Source organism: Crotalus tigris, unplaced genomic scaffold, assembly GCF_016545835.1.
Source record: "Crotalus tigris isolate CLP2741 ecotype Arizona unplaced genomic scaffold, ASM1654583v1 scf7180000019504.2031707, whole genome shotgun sequence".
In the NCBI taxonomy this organism is placed as follows: Eukaryota; Metazoa; Chordata; class Lepidosauria; order Squamata; family Viperidae; genus Crotalus; species Crotalus tigris.
In genome coordinates this window covers 94350-119354 of record NW_024097570.1, presented here as the reverse complement: position 1 = coordinate 119354, position 25005 = coordinate 94350, and the positions used below count along the sequence as shown (strand labels likewise).

Below are 25005 nucleotides of genomic sequence, written 5' to 3'. Positions count from 1 at the left end.
GCGGGGCGAGGGCTAAGAGAGGCGGGCGTGCCGGCCAATGAGTGGAGCAGCAGCAGCGACCGACCGCCCCTTCTTAAGATGACAAGGACCGCCCAGTCGCGCGAACCACCGTCCTGAAGGTCCGTGAAAGGATTGAAGATGGAAGAGGGACCTGTCCAATCCTGGGGAGGAGTTAGAGTGGAGGGGCGGGGCAATCTCAATATTTCCTAATGGGAGAGAAAGAAAGGTGGTTTTTTTCCCCCCTTCGATCTCATCTTTTGGTATGGGATTAGGGTACGGCCCTCTACGATTAATTGGCGTAAATGCTGGCCAATAAACTCCTCCCGTCAATCGTGACCCGAAAATCAGACAAGGCAAAGAATAATGCTCCCGCTACTTTCTAAAACAGGATCGCGGACGGTTCCGCCCACTTACAAAAGGGATGATACGTTTAGCCAATGAAGATGGTGCTCGACAGAAAGGGCACTGAAGGCGACCAATAGAGTTTTGGACTAGGTGGGACTGGGCGTCATAGCCGTGCAAAGTATCCTGGGAAATTGAGTCTTGGCCAATCAGGGTGGGATTTCCCCCTCTGTAGCCTTTTGTTAAGGTGGCTGCGTATCTATACGAACTGGAGAAGCTTTGCGGTGGTTTCCCCCCCCCCGCCTACTTCTCAAATTTTCCCATTCCTTCGGAGTCTGCATAAGTGTGTTCCTTTTTCAAAATACCTATTTATCTTCCCCCGTCCTGAACAGTTTTATTGGGAACTAAGTTGGATCACGTTCAAGAGAAGGATTTCTCTTGGCTGTATTCATATTTAAGTGTTACTCAGAGGTTTACTCCTGAAAAAAAAGTATCTGTGGGGTTTATTTCTGAATCAATCATTTATAGGATTGGGAGGAGCTAAGAAAAATACACAGGCAATGAAAAAGCAAGGCATTTTTTGCATTTACAGCAAAATAAATACACCCCTCTCTTCACTAGCAAACGGACATGTTGAGAGGGGCTTAAGAAATATACTGCAGAAACAGTCCAATAAGCCAACATAGAAAGGGATTGTAGGAGAATGAAGGATCTCAAAAGAAGAAACCTAAGCTACTGTGGCATGGAGCTCCACCGACTGGTTGCCCATGCAGAAAAGGACATAAGGCTTTCCCCTGATGCTGCAACAAAAAGCTACAAGTAAGCATGGAGACAATATTACTCTGAGCTTACTCCATGAAAGAGTAAAATGTGAATGTAATCTATGAGGAAACACCTTGTATTTTGAGGAAAAACCATATGTGTTGACGTAACAGATGTAAGTTGATTATCGTCACTGAAAGCATTTACTTGCAGAAACTTATGTATGGAAAAAACTTATAGTCAATAATATAAAGGTGTCTGCTCCAAGGAAGATAATTTCCTGCAATGATGTTTTTTCATCTCATGGTTTTCTTCCTTTGCTAGTGCTGCCATTGCCACTAGCTTTTAGACTGCTTGAAAGCTGTAAAGGAGGCTCCTTCAAGAGCCAAGCATAGCAGTGATGATTCCATGTCATATTCTAGAGCAGGGGTCCGCAACTTTGGCTCTTTTATGACTCGTGGACTTCAACTCCCAGAATCTGAGCCAGCCCTGCTGGCTCAGGAATTCTGGGAGTTGAAGTCCACGAGTCATAAAAGAGCCAAAGTTGCCTATCCCTGTTCTATCTAGAGCAGTGGTTCTCAACCTGTGGGTCGGGACCCCATTTGGGGTTGAACGACCATTTCACGGGGGTCGCCAAACAAGGCTGTCCACCATTTTTTCCCCTTTTCTTTGGCCACGCCCCTGGCACCCAGTGATATATAAGTGGTTGGGGGTCACCACAACATGGGGAACTGTATTATGGGGTCGCGGCATTAGAAAGGTTGAGAACCACTGATCTAGAGGCTCATGAAGAGAAGGACAGAATCTGGAGAGTGGCCCCTGAAGTTGAATAATGCACTACAGGTAGTCCTTGTTTAGCGATCATTTGCAGATGTTGACAAAAAAGTAACCTTGGGACCAATCTTCTTCACATTTACACCTTTGCAAGTCTGTAAAGCAAAGTAAAGCTAAAATAACATTGTAAACACCGTTGTGGTTTTGTATAATGACTTATTTACTTAATCACAAACTTGCCAATGGTAGTTGGTCACTAAATGACTACCAGAATTTATGCAAGTCCATAATACGTTATTTGTAATGAATGGCTCATACACTTTGCATATACTGTACAGGTAGTCCTCAACGTATGACCACAACTGAGCTCAAAATTTGTTGCTAAGCAAAACATTTGTCAAGTGAGTTTTGCCCCATTTCACCACCTTGCCTCAGTTAAGTGAATCACCGCAGTTGATAAGTTAGTAACCTGGTTGTTAAGTGAATCTGGCTTCCCCATTGACTTTGCTTGTCAGACGGTCGCGAAAGGGGATCACGTGACCCCATGGCTCTGCAACGGTCATAAATATGATCCAGTTGCCAAGCATCTGAATTTTGATCACGTGACCCTGGGGATCTTGCAGTGGTTGTAAGTGTGAAAAATGGTCATAAGTCAACCTTTTTCAGTGCTGTTGTAACTTTGAACAGTCACTGAATGAACAGTTGTAAGTCAAGGACTGCTTGTATATAGGTTGCAAAAAGAAAATTAACCAGAGCATTTGCTGAGTTCTTCTTGGTTTAGTGAGAACTGCTTAAATGCACATCAATTTTGGAACTTTGCTTTTGCTCTGGGGAGGAATTAGCTAGGAACATGCAATTTACATTATCATTGTACTTATCTCCTGAGTTCAAATAAGTGCACGTATGTCAGGCTCACAAAGTTGATGAGAATATATAAGTGTCTATTTCTGGGAGGTTTTCAATAGTACACATTTTGGTGCAATTCCGATGATTGTATACCATCAGCTTGCTGAATACTAATCAAACATCTGTCAGTACAGGTCAGGCGGTCCCCTGGCCTGTCTTTGATAAGAGTTATGTGCTTTGCTAATTCCTTCTAAGAAGAACTCTTATCACCTTCACAGCTTTCTCTTTTCTTTTTTTTCCAGCCGAGACTTGTGGAATGTTTGAACCGAAGGGACTGTATTAACTCTTGCCTGCTCCTTGGTTTGTTGCCTTCTTCTTAAGCCACGATGTCTTCCCAGTATCCTCCTAATCTCCGGATTCGTCTCCCTGTGCTCATTCTTCTTTTGGAAGCTGCTTTAATCCTTGTATTTGGCTTCTTTGTTTCTTACGAGCAGAGTCAAAACCTTACAAGAGACTATCCAGGTAAGACTGCTTCCTGTTGGGGTTGAAGACCGTCTTCTGTGGCAATGGAAGGTTAAGTAAAGGCTGATATCTCAGGGGAATCCCTCCCCTCCCCCCCTCCCCCAGCCCCTTGGGCTGACTCTTGCAGCTTCTGAGCTGTGAGGAATTCAGCACTGTTAATTGGGCACAGCCCCAGTTGGGAGGAAAGGTTACAGTTAAAGATATGGTGCAAATCTCTTTCATCTTTGAGTAAAATTGAGGGAGATGCATGGTTGAGGTCCTGAAGAGTCTTTGGCACAATCTAGAGATGCATGGTCCAAATTTGAGGGTAGGCTCTGCTCCCCAAAACCTCAGATTTGTCCCCTCCCCAGCCTTTTGCCAAATTGCTATCAGATTCTACTTTTTAAAATGGAGGGTGAAATTACTTGCGATTTATTTATATCCCATCTTCGTATTTTTTTTATGAATCATTCAAAATGACAGACATATCTAATACTCCCTGCTATTTTTCCCCTCCAGAACAACCTTGTGAGGTGGGCTGGGCTGGGCTGGGCTGAGTGAGAAGAACTGGCCCAAAGTCACCCTGCTGGCTTTCATGCCTAAGGCCATACTAGAACTCACAGTCTCCTGGTATCTGGCCTGGTGCCTAAGTAGTGTTGTTTTAATTGTATTGTATTTATTTTAAATTAATTCTTATCTAGTTTTTGTTCTTGCCATGTCTGCTATTCAAAGTCAAATGCAATACTTGGCCCAAAAGGAGTTTTGTAGGGCCAAGCAGTTTGGTTGCATTAAAGCAATTTCCTTTGCTCGTAGTTAACATGGTAGAGTATAGATCTGGAGCACAGGGCACCTCAAGGGCGTCTGCTGTGTGATCAAAAGTGTCAAGATGATGCATACCACCCTGGCAGATCTTTTCCATTCAAAAGTCCCACATTCAACTCCCTGACTGTGACTGAACTGAAGACACCAAAGCCCGAGTTAAGACTAGGAAACTTCTAACATGACATAATTAATTGCTGCTAAAGGAGGGATAGTGGTTTTAATATAAGGCCATTTAGAAAGAGAGAGCCAGCTACAATGCCTCCAGGCTCAGAAAAACTTGCTTTGTTCTAATGGAACTGTTTTGGAGTACAGCACCATAGAAAGGCCTGTGAGAAATAAATATATAAGGCAGTGATTCTCAACCTGTGGGTCGGGATCCCATTTGGGGTCGAACGACCATTTCACGGGGGTCGCCAAACAACGCAGTCCGCCATTTTTTCCCCCCTTTTCCTTAGCTGTGCTACTTCCTTTTATTCTATTAGCTTTTGAAAGCCAATAGAATAGACTCTCTTGAATAGAGTCTAATTCTATTGGCTTTCAAAAGCCAATAGGAATTGTCCACGCTGTCTCTGCCCTGCTGAGCCCACCAAAAGTCCCATTCTGCAGACGGTGCTGCACCAGTTGAGTAGTCCTCGACTTACGACCGCTTGGGGGTCACGGCATTAAAAAGGTTGAGAACCACTGATATAAGGTGTGTATGTAGTACTACAACTTGAATTAAATTACAGCTGGGCAGGAAATATCCCAATAGTCATTAGATGGCAGCAAATCCTCTAACGCTTTGCTGCCATCTAGTGGCTTTCTGCAGCTTTCAGCCCAGATCTGGAACTAACTACAATAAAATAATGATTTCAGACAACAGTAGTATAGTAGTAGTAGTAGTAGTAGTAGTAGTAGTAGTAGTAGTAGTAGTAGTAGTAGTAAGTGTCTAGGGAGATTCTCTATAGTAGCAGTAGTACTAGTAATAGCACCACCACCAGTTAGTAGCGTTTCTGGGGAAGACAGCTGGGTAAAGAGGCTTATCTTCACTCTTTCCATAAAAGTCATACTTAGCAAAAGCCATTTGATGGGTACATAGGATGATTGTGCTAGGAGAAGTAAGCCAATATTGCATCTGAGTTCACACACTTTGATGAGCTGTGATGTGGTTTGTCTGGTTTTGATTTAATTTCCCAGTCTTGGCAATTTCCAAACGCCTGGATCTCTCCACCCAGAATTATCTTTTCAACTCCTTGCTAAGAAGTTAGTTATCAGATGGGCAGCTGCATAAATGTTTTAAATAAATAAAAGTTCAGGTATCTGGAAGTTGCCAAAGTTAAGCAAACATTTAATGAATGTTTTGAACTCTCCCATTGCAGTAGGAGAACCATGCTTTATAAAGACTTAGCTATATATGCAAATTGGGCTACTGCATGAATCATGGTTGCAGCACACTCTGGCTTACAGCAGAGAACCTTCTTTTTTTGAACGAAGAAAGGGATATGGGAGTGAGTGATGTGTATGTATTTATAAATGTGTACATACATATGTAGGACAGAGAGCAGTATGTTCCTTGCCTTTCCTGAACATAGGTGTGCATAGGCAGGCTTTTTCTGCCTGTTACATGGGGTGCCTAAGATCCAAAACTTGAAAGTCCATGTGTCCTTTGGTTTAAAATCCAACTGATAGATAGCACCAATCTGTGATAGGATTGATGCATCACTGTAAGCCAGGGGTGGGGAACGATGGCCCCTTTAGGACCCGTGAACTTCAACTCCCAGAATTCCTGAGCCAGCCACCCCTGCTCTAAGCCATGATTTGTGAATAAATTGCTGTCTGGGATTATGCAGCAAGCTGAGTTGAAACCAAACAAACCACATTAAGGCTCAGTATGATGGGGAGCTTACAGCCGGGTCTGCTGAAGATGGGTTTGCCCATGCCATCTTGACACAAGCGTTCCGTGTTCCCTACAGTATTTCAAGATGTCAGCCTCATGGTGATTTTTGGCTTCGCCTATTTTCTGGCCTTCCTGCAGAGATATGGCTTCAGCAGCATTGGATTCAGCCTCCTTCTTGCTGCCCTCGGAGTTCAGTGGGCCGTGATCGTGGATGGATTCCTCTTCCACTTCTCAGCTGGGAAAATAAGGATAAATCTGCAAAGGTAGAGGTCAAAGGTCACAGAGCTTTGGTTCTCTGCTAGGAATTCTGCCTGCCTCACCTCATAGAGTTAGGGCAGGGGTAGGCAGCCTTGGCTCTTTTATGACTCATGGACTTCAACTCCCAGAATTCCTGAGTCAGCATGGCTCAGCTTGGAAACCTCTCCCTTTCCCCTCAGCATGGCTGACTCAGGAATTCTGGGAGTTGAAGTCCACCAGTCATAAAGTGGCCTAGGCCTAGGCCGGGGTAGGCAGCCTTGGCTCTTTTATGATTCGTGGACTTCAACTCCCAGAATTCCTGAGTCAGCATGGCTCAGCTTGGAAACCTCTCCCTTTCCCCTCAGCATGGCTGACTCAGGAATTCTGGGAGTTGAAGTCCATGAGTCATAAAAGAGCCGAGGTTGCCTACCCCTGGGTTAGGGGAAAATCGGAGGAAGGAGCATTGTGTGTGTTCATTACCTTGAGTTACTGTACCTATAAAAGCATGATAAACATCTAATTTTAAAAAAAGCCCAGGGATTTCAGTGAGAACTTCCACAGGGTGTTCTTTGCACCATTCTAGAATCAGGTCTGGAGAATAAACCTTAGACATTGTTTTCTATATTCCGCAACTGAGCCAGTTAATGTCCAATAGATGGGAATTCTGGCAATTTCCCTGCTCTCGCTGAGGGAATGGTAAAAAAAAAAAGGTAAAAAAATGGCCACCACAGTGCAATTGAAGCTCCGTTTGTTTTTTTATGTGTGAGGTACATAAACGACAGAGCTTCAATCTCACCATTGTGGCTGCCATCTTAATCCCCCCCCCTTCCCTCCCCACATCTTGTGAACACTCCTGGGTTGGGTGGCAGAAAAGCTCACTGTTATAAAAATGGTGCGGTAGAATGTTAATCCAGAATTGCAGGGGGGAAAGGCCTTGTCCCTGAGGGCAAAGAGACAGCGGAGTTTGGAATGTCTGGCAGGCAGGAAGAGGGTGAAGATGGACCCTCCCTAACAACTCGTTGTTGTTGTTGTTAGTTGCGAAGTCGTGTCTGACCCATCGCGACCCCATGGACAACGTTCCTCCAGGCCTTCCTGTCCTCTACCATCTTCTGGAGTCCATTTAAGCTCACACCTCCTGCTTCAGTGACTCCATCCAGCCACCTCATTCTCTGTCGTCCCTTTCTTCTCTTGTCCTCCATCTTTCCCAGCATCAGGCTCTTCTCCAGTGAGTCCTTCCTTCTCCTTAGGTGGCCAAAGTACTTGAGTTTCAACTTCAAGATTTGTCCTTCTAAAGAGCAGTCGAGGTTGATCTCTTCTATGACTGACCGGTTTGATCGCCTTGCAGTCCAGGGGACTCTCAGGAGTAATCCCCTTCATGGATTACTGCCTTGTCGTGGCGTAACTCAATGAAGCTATGAGTATGCCGTGTAGGGCCACTCAAGACGGACAGGTCATAGCAGAGAGTTCTGACAAAAAGTGATCCACTGGAGAAGGAAATGGCAACCCACTCCAGTATCTTTGCCATGAAAACCCCATGGACAGTACCAAAAAGCAACTCATAGAGTTCATCTATGTGGATAGTTGCTTTAGGCCAGCAAGGTTTCTGTCAGTAGGTGAATACAATAAAGAAACTACACAGAAGCAACTCCACATGTCATTCTTGGTTCCTTAGGTTTAACAGAAATCTTGTTAGATGAACTAACTGCATAAATATTAAATGCTAGGGAGGGTCTGCCTTTCCCCTCTTCTTGACAATCAGATTTCCCAAGGTCCACTGTCTCTTTGCTCTCTGGAAAGAGCCCCTCCCTCCTGGGACTCTGGATTACATTCCATCACAGATGATGATGATGATGATGACGATAATAATAATAATAATAATAATAATAATAATAATAATAATAATAATAATAATATAAAGTTGGAAGGAACCTTGGAGGTCATCTAGTCCAACCCCCTGCTCAGGCAGGAAACCCTATACCGTTTCGGACAAATGGCTGTCTGGTCTCTTCTTAAAAACTTCCAGTGTTGGAGCATTCACCACTCCTGGAGGCAGGTTGTTCCACTGGTTAATTGTTCTAACTGTCAGGAAGTTTCTCCTTAGTTCTAGGTTTCTTCTCTTCTTGATTAGTTTCCACCCGTTGCTTCTTGTCCTGCCTTCAGGCATTTTGGAGAATAGCTTGACTCCCTCTTTTTTGGGGCAGCCTCTGAGGTATTGGAACACTGCTATCATGTCCCCCCTCGTCCTTCTCTTCATTAAACTAGACATACCAAATTCCAACAGCAGTTCCTTATAGGTTTTAGCCTCCAGTCCCCTAACCATCTTTGTTGCTCTTCTCTGTACTGTGAATGTAACCGTGATCAAGGATTGCGTCTGAAATGCTTAACAGAGATACAGAACTGAGGAGAGTGTTGGAGGGACCTTGATTTGATGTCTTTGGTTTATTCCAAGCCATTTGCTCTTTTCAATAGCTTGAGTAAGGAAAGAGATTTGCTCTGATTCATCTTGTGATCAAACCTCCCAGCGAAGGTGTTTGTGGGGGATTAAAATAAAAATCCAGATGGGGGCCACAATCACGCAGTCAAGCCCTGCCTGTTTTTAGGGTTGCCATCTTGACTTTTTTTTTTTGGACCTCTCCACTTCCTCCCTCGTGGTCATCCCTGAAGAATTCCTTCAAGGGTTGAATTGCTGAGAGGCAAAGGAGCCAGTCAGTCTAAAGCAGGGGTCTTCAAACTTGGCCCTTTTAGGACTTCAACTCCCAGAATTCCTCAGCCTGGCTGAGGAATTCTGGGAGTTGAAGTCCACAAGTCCTAAAAGGGCCAGGTTTGAAGACCCCTGGTCTAGAGAATAATCTTGGGAAATTAATTGGTTCTGACTCTTAGTAAATTTGACCTTGACAAATACAGTGCTAAGCCTGACTATCTTCTATAAAAGTATCTGGCAAGGATAAAGAGTTAAAACACCAATGGATTCACAGGAACTTGGAATCTTATTATAGACGTTAATGTCTATACATACAGTATAGAAAAATACTAACTTCAGTTAACCTTTCATAATTGAGCAAAAAAAATGTTATTGTGTTTTTGTTTGAAAACATTACATCACAGACTGAGCCAATCTATATTCTCCCCATGTTCCACTGAGTCACATTTCTAAAATAAACAGAATAGTTCCAAATTTGGGGAAAGATGCAGCAGCAGCGGCAGCAAGGCTAAGAGGGATCTTACATAATCGCAGGATGAACGTGGTCTTCAGTTACAGTATTTCTTTAGGAATGTCTAAACAATCTACTTGTTCCTGATATACATTCTTCTTCTTCTTCTTCCTCCTCCTCCTCCTCCTCTTCTTCCTCCTCCTCCTCCTCCTCCTTCTTCTTTCTTCTCCTTCTCTTCCTTCTCCTTCTCCCTCTCTCTCTCTCTGTCTCTGTCTGTCTGTCTGTCTGTCTGTCTGTCTCTCTCTCTCTCTTTTTTTCTTCCCACCAGCATTTTAACTGCTATTATGAGCATCACCGCAGTGTTGATTTCAACTGGAGCAATACTTGGCAAAGCCAATCTCATGCAGTTGGTCTGGATGGATGTGGTGGAAGTGACCGTCTTCACCGTCAATAGATGGGTGGCTGTGACTATTCTGCAGGTACAAAGCTGTCCTTTTGCAGAATTTATTCAAACCTAGTTTGCCTAGTAGTTCATACTTCACATTATTTTTATAATGTGAATCATGATTGACTGGTTAGGTTAACCAGTCATTGGGCAACTTGATTTTGACTTTGTGTACAGTGTAAACAGGATACAGGTGGTCCTCAACGTACAACCACCATTGAGACCAAAACTTACGTTGCTAAGTGAGAAATTTGTTAAGCCCCATTTTACATCTTTTCTCGTCACGTTTTTAAGTGAATCCCTGCGGTTGTTAAGTGAGTCACATGGTTGTTAAGTGAATCTGGATTCCCCATTGACTTTGCTTGTCAGAAGGTCTCAAAAGGGGATCACATGACCCTGGGACAGTGCGACCGTCATAAATGTGAGTCAGTTGCCAAGCATCCAAATGTAAATCTCGTGACCCTGGAGATGCTGCAATGGCCATAAGTTTGAAAAATGGTCATAAGTCACTTTTTTCAGGGCCATTGTAACTTTGAGTGGTCTCTAAATGAACTGTTATAAGCAGGGGTAGTCAACCTTGGCTCTTTTATGACTCGTGGACTTCAACTCCCAGAATTCCTGAGCCAGCTAAGCTAAGCTGGCTCAGGAATTCTGGGAATTGAAGTCCACGAGTCATAAAAGAGTCAAGGTTGACTACCCCTGCTTATAAGTCAAGAACTACCCTTATTGCAATTTGTAAGCTGTGAACTGCAGTTTTATGATAAAAGGGCAGGAACAGTGGAATTGCAGATTAAATGTCTTTACTTTTAAACACTGACATGTTTTCGGAAAGGGCAGAAGAAATGGCATATCCTGGATGTGGGTGGGACTAGTTGGCTGGCTAGCTGGAGTTTTCACGCTGTCGTATTTTATTGTAGATATTCCATATTGTCAGCTTTTTTCTTGTTTTGTTTCCCCCCCCCCCCAAAAAAAATAAAAACCATAAGCACAGGGATCTTGCACTAATAAGAAAAATTGCTCTGGGTGTGATTTAGCATGTTGTAGGAGCCAGCCAGGGTAGGCTAGAAACCATTGTTGATTACTTAGTGCTGTGCTTCCAGATCCAGAATTCCTCAGCCAGAATTTTGGGAGTTGAAGTCCGCACAGCTTAAAGCGGCTGAGGTTGAAAAACACTGGGGCAGAGGATGAATTTAAAATTGCCCACGCCAGCAATTCCAAAAAAGGAAAGATTTATTCATAAGGTGACCAACTTTTTTACAATGAAAAGGAGGACACAAACAAATTGAAGAAAAAAATATTGTAAATAAAAGAAACATTTTATTCATTGCAACAATAATACAGACAACTTGCATATGCAAAGTTTGCCAGCCGGGTGCTTTGGGGCGCTCAGCAGCAATTCCTATTGGCTTTTGAAAGCCAATAGTGCAGCGGTTCTCAACCTGTGGGTCGGGACCCCATTTGGGGTTGAACGACCATTTCATGGGGTCGCCAAACAGCGCAGTCCGCCATTTCCCCCCCCCCTTTTCCTTAGCTCTGCTACTCCTTTTTATTCTATTGGCTTTTGAAAGCCAATAGAATAGACTCTCTTGAATAGAGTCTAATTCTATTGGCTTTCAAAAGCCAATAGGAATTGTCCAGGCGTCTCTGCCCTGCTGAGCCCGCCAAAAGTCCCATTCTGCAAACGGTGCTGCACCAGTTGAGTAGTCCTCGACTTACGACCGGTTGAGTAGTCCTCGACTTACGACCGGTTGGGGGTCACGGCATTAAAAAGGTTGAGAACCACTGCAATAGTGGGAGTAGCACAGCTCATGCAAAAGTTGAAAAAAAAAACACCATCAAAAAAAGGTACCGGAATGCCGTTCTGAGCGTTCTATGAGGGAAAAAAAAGCCCTGCAGATTAGTCTTCAAATATCAAAAAGGAAGACATGAAGGAGGACACTTTTTGAGGGAGGACAGAACTCACAAAAGGAGGACTGTCCTCCCTAAAGGAGGATGGTTGGTCACCTTATTATTCACCCCTTTAGATGTTTCCCTCCCTTATATTCAGTCACTGCAGGCTGGCACGTAGAAACCACCCTCCATCTTGACCACCTAGGAAATGGCGAACTGTTTTTGCTGTCCACAGATCCAGAGCCACGTCAGCATGATGCACGCCCACTTATTTGGGGCCTATTTTGGCTTCATGGTCTCCTGGACGCTCTACCGCTCCTCACTGAGTCGGAAAGCTGAGAAGGAAAGATCCAGGCCCATCTCGGACATGTTTGCAGTGCTGGGTAAGCAGTTTGCTTTGGGCAAGAGATAAAGGTCAAATGGTGCTCTTCCTGGGGCTGAATCTCATGCATGCCCACCAAATTAGGTGGTTCCCGTTTTGGCTAGCGGTATGGCATCCAGCGTAGGACATATTGCTCAGCAGTTGACATTTGATTTTTGTCTCTTGTTTCAGCATGACGCTGGCAATTTAGCTGCTAACATGGAGAGGTGTATTGATAGTAATGGTGACTCAGTGCCTGGCTTTTATGGAGGACATTAGATCGGTTCCAATCTGGATTCCAGCCCACTTTTCAGATTTGCGAGTGCCTTGGCACTTCGATCCTCAAGAGACTGATTGTGGAAACTCAAAGGTTTGCAAAAAACTAAAGACCACTCTCCAATCAGTCATTTGTCCGAAATGTATAGGGCAAACATGTCAAACACAAGGTCCGGGGCCCAGATGTGGCCCACGAAGTGGTTTCATGTGGAAACAGTGAGGGAACGGCCCCCTCTGCCTTGACCCTGGGCCAGGCCGGCCAGGAGCCAATGTACAATTTTGTGGTGGCCATCTATGCTGAAACGCATTCAGTCTTAGCTCCACAAGGCCGTCTGGAAACAGCGAGGAACCAGCCCCTGCCGCGTTGGCCACCCCCTGGGTGCATGCTGGGGAGGTGTCACCCTTTGTGAGGAATGAAGAAATGGACCATCGCCTGGAAGTGGCCAGCAAATGGCCCTCACCTACTTCACATATCCAGCTTGATGTACTCTGACGGAGGGGTTTCAGCAGGCAGTGAGGCTCCTCCAGTGGACCATGCCTTGGCACTTGCCCTGGTCCCACCCCTTTCTGCCAGAGACCCTCAGATCTGTCCCACTCCTGTCCAGGCCCCCACAGGCACCCTTGATGCGAACGATGTAGAGCTAGCCATGCCCACCCAGTAGGCCACACCCACTCCATCCACACTCACCCAGTGGGCCACACCCACCCTGGCCACACACATCCTGCCCCCCTGAGGGCAACCACAATGCTGATGCGGCCCTCAATGAAATTGAGTTTGACACCCCTGGTATAGAGTTACCTGCCTGAGCAGGGGGTTGGACTTGATTACCTTCAAGGTCCCTTCCAACTTTATTATTATTATTATTATTATTATTATTATTATCATCATCATCATCATCATCATCATCATCCAGACTTAAAAAGGAAATATAAGAATAATATTAAAAGGGAAGGGCTATGCTGCAAGACAGTGTACAAGTAGCTGTCGACTTAACAGTCATCCATTTAACAACCATTCAAAGTTACAACAGCACTGAAAAAAAAAGACTTATGACCAACCCTTGCACTTACAGCCACTGCAGCATCCCCACGGTCGTGTTATCCAAATTTGGGTTCTTGGCAACCAGCACGATTTACAATGATTGTAGCATCCTAGGGTCATGTGATCATTTCTGACTTTCCCAGCTGACGCCTGTCAAGCCAAGTTGAATCTGGATTCAGTTAATGGCTGAATCTGGATTCAGTTAATGGCTGCCTGATTCACTTAACAATGGCAGTTGTTTGCTTAACAACATGGCAAAGATTGTAAAACTTAATACTTTCCTTGCTTAACAATGAAAGTTCTGGTCCCAATGGTAGTCGTAACTCAAGGACTACCTGTACTCGTTATTTCAGATGGATCACACATAGATACGCTTAAAAAAATGAAAAAAGGCACAAATTTGCTCACCACAGAACTGCAGAATTGGAGATCTGCAGAGTGTGAGAAAACCAAGGCTTTTGAAAGCTGGCTGTCTAACACAGGGGTCTTCAAACTTGGCAACTTTAAGACTTGTGGACTTCAACTCCCAGAATTCCTCAGTCAGTCCTGAGGGCTGGCTGAGGAATTCTGGGAGTTGAAGTCCACAAGTCTTAAAGTTGCCAAGTTTAAAGACCCTTGGTCTAACCACTTCTTAAAATCTCCAAAGATGGGGAACTGATAATCTCAGTTAATAGATTTTCCACTCTTGTACAAATCTTACCGTCAAGAAAATCTGGGTCAGTGTTTCTTAACCTTGACAACCTTAAGCTGTGTGGACTTCAACTTTCTGGGAGCTGAAGTGCAAACATTTTAAAGTTGCCAAGGTTGAGAAACCTTGATTTACAGCCTGCTTGTTATTTCTAGTTTCTATGGCCATAGAAAAGAGTTGGCCATCTTCTTTGCAGCTTCTCTTTAAGTAGCTGGACATGGTTATCACACCTTCAAACAATTGTCTTTTCTTCAGACAGAACATCCCACATTCCTTCAGTCACTCCTCTTCCACTGCTCCGCTGTTGATTCTCCCTTGCACTTACAATAATGTAGAAGGCAGAGCATTCAGTCTGGCCGATGAAAAAGCTGTTGGGTGAACCAGCCACACAGTACTGATGAGATAAGTTAGCAAGTATAAAAGAGCTTTTGAACTGGCTGAGCGTTGGTTATTTCTATAGATCATTACTAAATCCATCAAGGTTGTTTGCAAGGCATGGTCAGAAAAGTTACGATAACTAGCCACAACAGTGCAATCCAAGTTCTGCCTGTTTTTATCCCCCCTTGTGTATGACACACACATAAAAACAGGTGGAGCTTTGATCATACCGTTGTGGTTATCTTGATTTTTCCGAGCATACTCTGCAGAAACCTTTGTCCGTGGTTCCTTTAATTAAGGATTAGCATACTGTCCAAGTACAGTTACAGATAAATGGACAGATCATGAAAGAGAATGCCGCTGGAGCTGTAAAACTGAGCCCTAGTCTGTTGATATTTATTTACATTTTGGCAGAGATCTCTGTCTGGGGAGGATTATGACTCTGCTCAGAGCAGCCTATCTTAGAAAGACCTCTGAGGCATTGCTTTCTGTTTCAAGAGATAAGCAGGCTTCTTTCTTCTTGGAGGTCAAGGACAGGGAACACCCATCCAACTGGCATCTGGATCTTGCATGCAACTTATCAGCGTGTTAACTGAAAATGTCTCTTCTTGAAAACCTATCATAAGAATTAACAATCCAGGGAGATGCTCTTTATTTAAAATGTTGGTTGATATTTATAATAGTCTAGTAGTCCTTGGGAGCAGGATTCCTATCACTAAGTGATGCGGTCATACAATGCAACATCACATGGCTCCATCACTTAGCAACAGCAACCCCAGCACTCAATTGCCATCATAACCCCAAGATATGCGGGTTCTTAAGCAGCAGGTGGCAGGAGTTCTACATCAGGGCTTTTCAACCTTTTCACCCATTGTACCGCTTTTAGGATATGGCAACATCCGAGTACCACCAGTCGCCTAGCAAGGTGTCAAAAACTTGATGACCCCCCTCCCAAAAAAGGAAAAAAGTGATAAAGTACAGGTAGTCCTCGACTTACAACAGTTTGCTTAGTGACTGTTCGAAGTTACAGTAGCACTGAAAAAAGTGCCCCCCAAGCCACAGCCAAGCAAGACACCTGCCTGCCCGCCCGGCCGCACTCTTCCTCCTGTCCGAGGTTTTCATTGTTGTGAGCATTTCTGTTGAGGATTGGCAGCGGGGGTGGGGTGGAGGGTGTTTGGTTTTTATTCCCCCCATCTGCTGGGTGTTTGCAGCAGGTTCTGGTCACTTCACATGACCCTGGGACACTGTGACCGTCATAAATATGAATCAGTTGCCAAGCATCTGAATGTAAATCACAAGACCCTGGAGAGGCTGCAACATTCCAGCTGATCAGCGCTTCTTCTGGGCAGGATCAGTTCCAGCTGGAGCCTGGCACTGATCCTGGCGCTTCCGCTGAGCCCTGACAGCCCTGCAGCTCCAGCCATCTCTCGCTCAGGCTTGTGCGGTGCTGCCACCGGTTCATCTCATTCTCCTCCCCCGCTACCCCTTTTCTAGGATGCTCATGTACCACCTGCCAGGTGCCAATGTACCACAGGTGGTACCCGTACCACTGGTTGAAAAGCCCTGATCTAGTCCAACCCCCTGCTTAGGCAGGAAACCCTACACTATTTCAGACAAATGGCTGTCCAGTCTCTTCTTAAAGACTTCCAGTGTTGGAGCATTCACTGCTTCTGGAGGCAGGTTGTTCCACTGGTTAATTGTTCTAACTGTCAGGAAGTTTCTCCTTAGTTCTAGGTTGCTTCTCTCCTTGATTAGTTTCCATCCGTTGCTTCTTGTCCTGCCTTCAGGTGCTTTGGAGAATAGCTTGACTCCCTCTTCTTTATGGCAGCCCCTGAGATATTGGAATACTGCTATCATGTCCCCCCTCGTCCTTCTCTTTGTTAAACTAGACATACCCAATTCCAGCAACCGTTCCTTATATGTTTTAGCCTCCAGTCCCCTAATCATCTTTGTTGCTCTTCTCTGCACTCTTTCTAGAGTCTCAACATCTTTTTTACATTGTGGTGACCAAAACTGGATGCAGTATTCCAAGTGTGGCCTTACTAAGGCATTGTAAAGTGGTATTAATACTTCACGTGATCTTGATTCTATCCCTCTGTTAATGTAGCCTAGCACTGTGTTGGCCTTTTCGGCAGCTGCAGCACACTGCTGACTCATATTTAAGGGATTGTCCATTAGGACTCCAAGATCCCTCTCACAGTTACTACTATTGAGCAAGGTACCCCCAGCCTAGCAATGGCTGTCCTCCCATACTGCTGAAAACTGGAGCTCTGTTGGGTTTGAGAATTTAACCATTTTTCTTCTTTGTGGTTTACCAGGTACTCTCTTTCTCTGGATCTTGTGGCCCAGCTTCAATTCTGCCCTAATTGAGGAAGAAAACAAAAAATGGACTGCCATCTACAACACCTACTTTGTGATGGCCACAAGTACCATTGCCGCTTTTTCGCTCTCAGTGGCAACCAGCAGGAATGGAAAACTCAGCATGGTGAGATAGACGCGCTTGCTTTTTCCATCAGAAGAGCCATATCCTTGATCCTATGGCCCTCCAAATGTTGAGGCGAGAAGTGGCCGTCCCAGTGGGTCTTGACAGGGTCAAGTTGCACAACCTTGGTTTAGAACTGTGTTTCTCAACCTAAGCAACTTTAAGACATGTGGACTTCAACTCCCAGAATTTAAACATTGGTTTAAAACAGGGGTCTTCAAACATGGCCCTTTTATGACTCGTGGACTTCAATTCTCAGAATTCCTCAGCCAGCGTGCCTGGCTGAGGAATTCTGGGAGTTGAAGTCCACAAGTCATAAAAGGGCCAAGTTTAAAGACTCCTGTTTTAAAATGAGCGAGGATAGATAATTAGGTTGTGATTATTTTGAGTTTCTTTCCTCTTTCTCAGGAGTATATCATCCAAGTCCCCCCTTAATGATTCACTCATTCCTTCCCCATTCCCTTAGGCCTGGTTCACAAAGATAAAGGGAGAACCCATCTGTAGAACCCTGGACCTCCTGGAAAGGCAAAAGAGTACCGTATTTTCCGGCGTATAGGACAACTCGGCGTATAAGACGACCCCCGACTTTGGAGCCGATTTGCATGCCTAGAAAGTCGTTTTATATGCCGGAAACTACCTCAATTTCTGGCGTATAAGACGACTCGGCGTATAAGATGACCCCCAACTTCGGAGCCGATTTGCATGCTTCTTATAGGCTGGAAAATATGGTACATAAATAAAATCCTGGTTCAAGAGACTCCAAGGCTATTTTGTTTTTCATGAACAGAAAGCAGCCACCCAGCTTAGCCCAGGCTTCGATTTCTTTCTTTTTTGTTGTTGTTGTCCAGGCTCACATCCAGAATGCTACACTGGCAGGTGGGATTGCTCTTGGTTTCTCCGCTTCCGACATCCAACAGCCTTGGATTGCAATGGTTTTGGGTCTGGCAGCAGGCACAGTTTCCGTCCTTGGCACAGCCTGTTTACAGGTAACTTTCCCCGTTTTATACCTTTTCATTGCTGGTCATGGAACAAGCAACTGGGATGCTTTGTAATTCCAGGTTTCTTGAGGAAAATTTCTTGAATATGTCCTGGATATGTGCTAGTCTTCTCCATAGTTATGAAGAGGCTCGCACGGTCCATGTGGCCAAGGCCTCTGCATTCCACATTTCTGTGGAAAGAGGCATGCAGGCAGTTCCGTTTAAAGCCCTACTTTGGGACTGTTAAAAATTAATAAGAGGATAGGCGATATGTTTGCACATAAACACTGATGGTTGTAACTTCTAGTACAAAAACCTTATTGTGTGTTTGCCTTTTCTACATTCCTCTTACTATCAAACTCAGGAACGTTTGGATCCAGCACTCAAAATCCATGATACTTGTGGAGTTCATTACACTTTTGGCCTGCCCAGTTTGCTTGGAGGGATAATCCACGTTGTTCTCATCCTAACAAGCCACCGCGAGAACCTCTCAGTGTAAGCCGAATCTGTCAGTTTGTATTACCCTTGATCAATTTTAAGAATCCTTGGTTGATAATCAGAGTCAGCTTACATGTTGTATAATCAGGTGAGTGAGGAGGCCTGCAGAGGTGTGATGGACTGTAGTGAAATGGTAGTTTCCCAGGAAGGGGGGGGGAGACATTCAAAGGAGGAGGGCAGGACAAGTAGTAGCATAACCTGGAGCTGGATTGGAACAGAATCAGGATCCCTCAGGGCAGTGGTGGCGAACCTATGGCATGGGTGCCAGAGACGGCACTCAGAGCCCTCTCTGTAGGCACACGGGCCGTTGCCCCAGGCTTGGCTCCCCCCATGACCCCCTTTTCTCCAGCAGCCCCCCTGAAGGAGAGTCACTCCCGAGCGTGGCCCACATGGAGCAGCGCAGCCAAGAACATGGCAGCCAGGCAGCGTAGACAAGACTCTGCCCTCACACCCCGTCATGCAGTTGATGCTGTAGGACGCGGGCAGAGGGTGTGGCTGCCATAGCGCTGCTGGGCTGCCTGGGCGATCTGTGGCGGGCCCTGGAGGCAGTGAGTGGTCCTGTGGGCAGGTGGGGCAGGGGATGGGGGGCAGAGCGGGGGCAGGCAGGGAGGTAGAGCGGGGAGCAGGGGCAGTTTTTGGGCACTTGGTCTCTAAAAGATTCGCCATCACTGCCTCAGGGTATATCCATTAGGGTGAGAATAGTATTGGTTTAGTCTGGCAAGATTCTGTTTATTGGATATAAGCATAGAAAGAACTGAACTCTGGCTGGATTAGTCTACATCAGGGGTGTCAAACTCATAATGTCACGTGATGTGTCACGACGTATTGTGTTTTTTTTTTCATTGCCGGCAAAGGGGTGGGTGCGGTTTCAGTATGACGCACCCGGCCGCAGGACAGCAGGTTTTTTTAATATAAAGTTTTATTGAATTTTATAAAGTTGGGGAGGGGATGGGATCAGTATGGGAATTAGGGTTCGGGATAGGGGTTGGAACAGGAATAGGAACAACAATGCGGTTACCCCCATTAACATTTTCAAGCTTTAGCAAACAGACTATTGTCCGGGTACATACGTTCAATAGCAGTAATAATAGTAAATAGTTATAGTATATATGAGAAACAATAATAGTAATAATAGTAAATAGCTATAGTACATATGAGAAACAATAATCATAAACAATATCAGTTAATCAATACATATCCTTCATCTTATTAAAATATATTCGCCATTAAATATCACAATCATTTCTCACTAGTTCGTTTTACTAACCATTGTAAAAGTTATCCCATGTTTTAAAGTAAACTGAGTCTTCTTTCGCTTTAATCTCTAAGGTTAATCTGTCCATTTCCGCACATTCCAAAATTTTCTTAATTATGATCTTTTCAGATGGTAAATTTTCATTTTTCCAATACTGGGCAGTTTGACATCCCTGGGTCTACATTGTTCTTGGGCTGACCCTGTGAGATTTAATTCTTATTGCCATGCTGGATCAGTCTGTAAAGACTCATATACAGGCAATCTTCGACTTAACAACCACAATCGAGCCCACAATGTATGTTGTTAAGTGAGACATTTGTTAAGTGAGTTTTGCCCCATTTTACAACCTTGCCAGAGTTATTAAGTGAATCACTGCAGTTGGTAAGTTAGTAATCCGATTGTTAAGTGAATCTGGCTTCCCCATGGATTTTCCTTGCCAAATGGTTGCAAAAGCTGATTACATAACCCAGGGACACGGCACCGGTCATAAATATGAACCAGTTGCCAAGCATTTGAATTTTGATCACAGGAACACGGGGATGTTGCAAAGGCCATAACTGTGAAAAATGGTCATAAGTCACATTTTTCAGTGCCATTGTAACCTTGAACGGTCACTAAATGTAAGTTGAGGACTACCCTGTGTATAGCTTCCTTCTCAAACATCGAAGTCCTTAGGTGACTTAACCAGTCACTCTATTTTCACAAGCCCAGAACTACCTTAAAGTTTTGGAAAAGTGATTTGGGAGCTCATATATGTTCTTGCTTTTTGACCTTATTTGATTGGGTTTTGATTTCCCCTTCAAGATAGCTGACCCACTAGGACTGACCTCTATTATCTTTGCACAGCTGCAGTAGAATTAAGTATGTTTCAGGGGACACTCAGTTTAAGCAGCTCTAAGGCAGGGGTTCTCAACCTTGGCAACTTTAAGACTTGTGGACTTCAACTCCCAGAATTCCTCAGCCAGCTTTGCTTTGCTGGCTGAGGAATTCTGGGAGTTGAAGTCCACAAGTCTTAAAGTTGCCAAGGTTGAGAACCCCTGTGAAATATCCAAGACCTCCAGAACTCCTGGCTGCTCCACAGCATGCAGGAGGTATGAAACAGTGTCCTTAAGAAAGAAAGTTTAGAAATTAATGAAACAGCTTGTAAAGACTAGCAAGAGTCCCTATTTAGAAAACAGAAGGCGTCTTCTATTTCCCTTCTTGACTTTTGAGTGCTTCTTTGCCTTTATGATCAATTACAGATTTGGTTATTCAGCCTTAATTGAAGTTGGTGCACTCAGCTTGAGCCTATGCCTCAGTCTGTTCGGTGGTCTGATTACAGGTCGGTATCCCAAAATCTCTTCTCGGCCAATAGAGCGTCAATTACAAGTGTTTTATTGGGTCTGCAATTATCCTCCAAGATTGTCCAACCTTTACAACAGGGGTCACCAGCTTTCTGGGTTGGCGGCCCAGTGGGAAAGGGAGGGGCAGACACCTTTATGCGCGTATGCTCACACCCAAATGTAGCTGTGCGCGCATAGGTGTGAATGGGGCCGTGAGCATGCATCCTCCATAAATGGGGCTGCTAGCACTGGTGGAGGGTCACACCAAGTGTGATGACCCAGGGCCCCGAACGCAGGCAAAGCAGCCAGCTGGTCAGAACAATTGTCTTTTTAAGCACTGCCAACGTTCACCCAACAACCCCCACATATGCTGGCACAAGTTCAATAAAACAGTCAGGGAAGTTTACATGGTTCTTTCAAGTAAAACAGATAACAAGCAAACGTATAATCCTTTCAACTCCCAGTTTGCCTGTGAACTGCAAACTGCACACCGCAGACAGCAAGGAGAAATCAGCAGGAAGCAAACTTGGTCCAAAATACAAAGCGTCCAGGTACACGCTATCACAAGAGTTCACGTTTGTTCCCGGCAAATGCCCCACCCCACAGCGTCTCCTTAAATCCTACTCCCCAGGTGTGCCTTGTGGAGTGGGGCGGGACGCTCTCCTCCCGAGCAAGTGAGCCTGCCTCTGTTGTTCCCTCCTCCTCTCTGCTCTCCTTGCTCTGGGATCTGGTGGGGAGGGACCTTGCTCCTCGCCTGAACTCTGCCTTCCCTGTTCCAAACCTGAAGGGCCCTGGCCTGCCTCAGCCTGCTCCTCCCCACAGTCCTCCGAAGCCACAGACACCCCTTCCTGGGCCCCAACAGGGAACTCCATGTCGTCCTCAGAGTCAGGCTCGGATGAAGGCATGACACCAAGGCTAGCGCCACCGTGAAGTTCGTGCCAAGGATCATGCTGAGACTAGCGCCGGTGCAAGGGTCGTGGCGAGGCTAGTGCCAGCACGAGAGTCACACCCAAGATCGTGCCAAGGCTAGCGCCAGCACGAGGGAGGGTGAGCACACACGCGCACATGTACTGGCCAGCCACTTACGCGGCTCAGTAGCCAAGAGGCCATGGCCCGGTACTGGGCCGCGGCCCATAGGTTGGAGACCTCTGCTTTACAGGATAAACCACACCTCTAAAACGTGTATTAAAATCTGAATTCAGTGAAGTTAACATAGAACAGATTTTTTTCTGATAAAAGAAGCTGAATTTCTAGAACACTTGGGAGTTTGTCAGATGTGGTGGCGGAGAGACTAAAATTACTCCCATCCGATACTGCTTATTGACTATCCAGCTGATGGATTTTTGGGGGGAATGTTTTCACCATTCCTTATGATGAGGACAAGAAAGTCTGAGATTTTAAAAGTTGGATAGTTCATAAACCAAGTTTTGCACAAGTGGACATTTGTGTAGGGATCTTAGCACACATAGGGTATTTTATGTTTCAAACCCTGCCATATATTTACCGATCTGTATTTGTATCTTGGCAAAAATCATGCCTAAAAAGGGTATTTTGAAGAGCTAAAAAATGGCTAGGGGAACGTTGCGATACTATAGCAATAGCAATGGCACTCACTGCCCCATAGTGTTTTACAGCAGGGTTTCTCAACCTCATGCTGGTGGGGGATTCTGGGATTTGACGTCCACTCATCTAAAGTGGTTGACGTTGAGAATCAATGCTTTACAGCATTTTCTGGATGGTTTACAAAAGACATGTCAAACTCGTGATGTCACATGACGTCACGCAACATATCAGGACTGTTTTGCTATTGCCAGTAATAGGATGGGCGCAGCTTCCGTGTGATGTGTTTGGCCTGCAGGCCGGCAGTTTGACACTCCTGGTTTACAATGTCAGCATGTGGCCCCCAACAATCTGGGTCTTCATTTTACTGACCTCAGAAGGATGGGTGAGTCAACCTTGAGCCCGTCACGATCGAATTCCAGGCTGTGGGCAGAATTAGCTTGCAATACTGCATTCTAACCACTGTGCCATCAGGCGTCTATAATCCAGTTGTGATTCAATTAAATTAAATTACATATAGAATAAAAACTTTATTGTCACTTTAAATGTACACTAATCAGCATAATCAGCACACAGAAAGTGAAGAGGAACTAAAGAGCCTCTTGATGCGGGTGAAGGAGAGTGCAAAAGTTGGCTTGAAACTCAACATTAAGAAAACCAAAATCATGGCATCCGGCCCTCTCAATTCCTGGCAAATAGATGGGGAAGAAATGGAGATAGTGACAGATTTTATTTTTCTGGGCTCCAAGATCACCTCAGATGGGGACTGCAGCCAAGAAATTAAAAGACGCTTGCTCCTGGGGAGGAAAGCTATGGCAAATCTAGACAGCATACTAAAAAGCAGAGACATCACCCTGCCAACAAAAGTGCGTATAGTCCAGGCCATGGTTTTCCCAGTTGCAATGTATGGCTGTGAAAGTTGGACCATAAGAAAGGCTGAGCGCCAAAGAATTGAGGCCTTTGAACTATGGTGCTGGAGAAGACTCCTGCGAGTCCCTTGGACTGCAAGGCGTTCAAACCGGTCAGTCCTAGAGGAGATCAACCCCGACTGCTCTTTAGAAGGCCAGATCCTGAAGTTGAAACTCAAATACTTTGGCCACCTAATGAGAAGGAAGGACTCACTGGAGAAGAGCCTAATGCTGGGAAAGATGGAGGGCAACAGAAGAAAGGGACGACAGAGAATGAGGTGGCTGGATGGAGTCACTGAAGCAGCAGGTGTGAACTTAAATGGACTCCAGAAGATGGTAGAGGACAGGAAGACCTGGAAGAACGTTGTCCATGGGGTCGCGATGGGTCGGACACGACTTCGCAATTAACAACAACAAAATCAGCATACATTAAAATGAAATTAAAATATAATTATCTACAGTGTATTTAATCACTTCCCATCCTGTTACATGAGCATATTGATGGCAACTTTTGGCAGGATCTGGGGATCTCCAATGCTCATGGATCAGAAGACACTTTGGGAGAAAAGAACTTCAGCTCAAGAGTTGGATAAAGGGAGAAATTAGATGAAGCAAGGGACGCTTAGGGGGTGTATCAAATGGCAATTGGAGATGTAGAATTAGATAGAAGCTAAAAGACCCAAAATGATTTAGCTGGGTGTCATTAACAGTGATAAACTGTAGAAACCTATTGCAGATGTTCAGATTTTCAATGCACCTCTGGTTTCAATTTTTTTTATAGGTCTCATTTTAACTTGCAAATTATGGAAAGCACCTCCTGTAACAAAATACTTTGATGATCAAGCTTATTGGGAGGTAGGATTATATTTTACAGTGTTATTATACTGAACGCTACTATATTAAAAAGTGTAGAACCCAAATCTTTCTCATTGATGAATACATGTAATATGAACATGTTACAACCACTCTACATATTTCTCACTGTTTTGGATGTTCTAGAATCGGATTCCATTTGAATGTAATTTACTCAATTTGGTGTTAATGTTTTGTAGAAACCTAGTAATTTTGGTTTGTAAGCTACAGCTTATGTCTAACCAGGTTAATTAGCCACCTAGGGGGATTCAGTAGGTTTGGTTAAGCAAACAAGATTTGTATATATCTTACACTTTGGCAGAACCAACTTTCCACCATATGTAAACTCACCCTAATTTGTATTTGCATTTAAGAGTGCATTACTGAGATAGAAAACAGTATTTTAAAAAAAATATCTTATTTTTCTTATATCTAGTTCCCCCATTTAGCTGTTGGATTCTGAACACAATCTTCAGGAGGGCAGCAAGCTACATAGCTAAGAGACTTTCTCTCTGATCCCACAAAAATGCATGAAAAGAGACTTATTTGCTTTATTAAAATTGCCAGAATATTTGGTAAGCATTTCGTATAAAATACTTGCTTGTAAGGCTAAAATTAATGTCAGTGCTTCTTTTAAAAAAAATGGTGCTTTTTACATTCTAGGCTTCTAAAATGCATAAATAATGTTGAGTGGAAGGTGAAGATTAAATATTATATGTGAAACTGAATCCAGTCACACCATTCTGTGTTTATATATAG

General features: G+C 44.5%; 1 protein-coding gene across 4 annotated transcripts; it reads left to right on the top strand.

Moving 5' to 3' along the window:
• The first annotated feature begins 1022 nt into the window (after positions 1–1022).
• LOC120316920 (RH-like protein) lies at positions 1023–24974 on the top strand. Of its 4 annotated transcripts, XM_039363085.1 has the most exons (11): positions 1025–1161; positions 3027–3246; positions 6000–6186; positions 9641–9791; positions 11883–12030; positions 16711–16877; positions 17723–17860; positions 18216–18346; positions 20846–20925; positions 24176–24249; positions 24683–24974. In XM_039363085.1, the coding sequence occupies exons 2-11, from the start codon at positions 3111–3113 to the stop codon at positions 24707–24709; spliced, it is 1239 nt and encodes a 412-aa protein (XP_039219019.1). In that variant the 5' UTR covers positions 1025–1161; positions 3027–3110; the 3' UTR covers positions 24710–24974. The 4 variants fall into 4 exon arrangements, with proteins under 4 accessions (XP_039219016.1, XP_039219018.1, XP_039219019.1 ...); XM_039363084.1 differs by having other exon boundaries at positions 1024–1161; positions 24176–24974; XM_039363082.1 differs by lacking the exons at positions 24176–24249; positions 24683–24974 and having other exon boundaries at positions 1023–1161; positions 20846–21613.
• The last annotated feature ends 31 nt before the right edge of the window (positions 24975–25005 follow it).

What these genes read in the sequence shown, in the direction of transcription:
- LOC120316920 (XM_039363082.1), top strand. Translation starts at nt 3,111, where the DNA reads ATGTCTTCCCAGTATCCTCCTAATCTCCGGATTCGTCTCCCTGTGCTC. An exon ending in TGGCTGTGACTATTCTGCAG is followed by an intron (nt 9,792 to 11,882) that starts GTACAAAGCTGT and finishes TGCTGTCCACAG; the next exon opens with ATCCAGAGCCACGTCAGCAT. An exon ending in GGAATGGAAAACTCAGCATG is followed by an intron (nt 16,878 to 17,722) that starts GTGAGATAGACG and finishes GTTGTTGTCCAG; the next exon opens with GCTCACATCCAGAATGCTAC.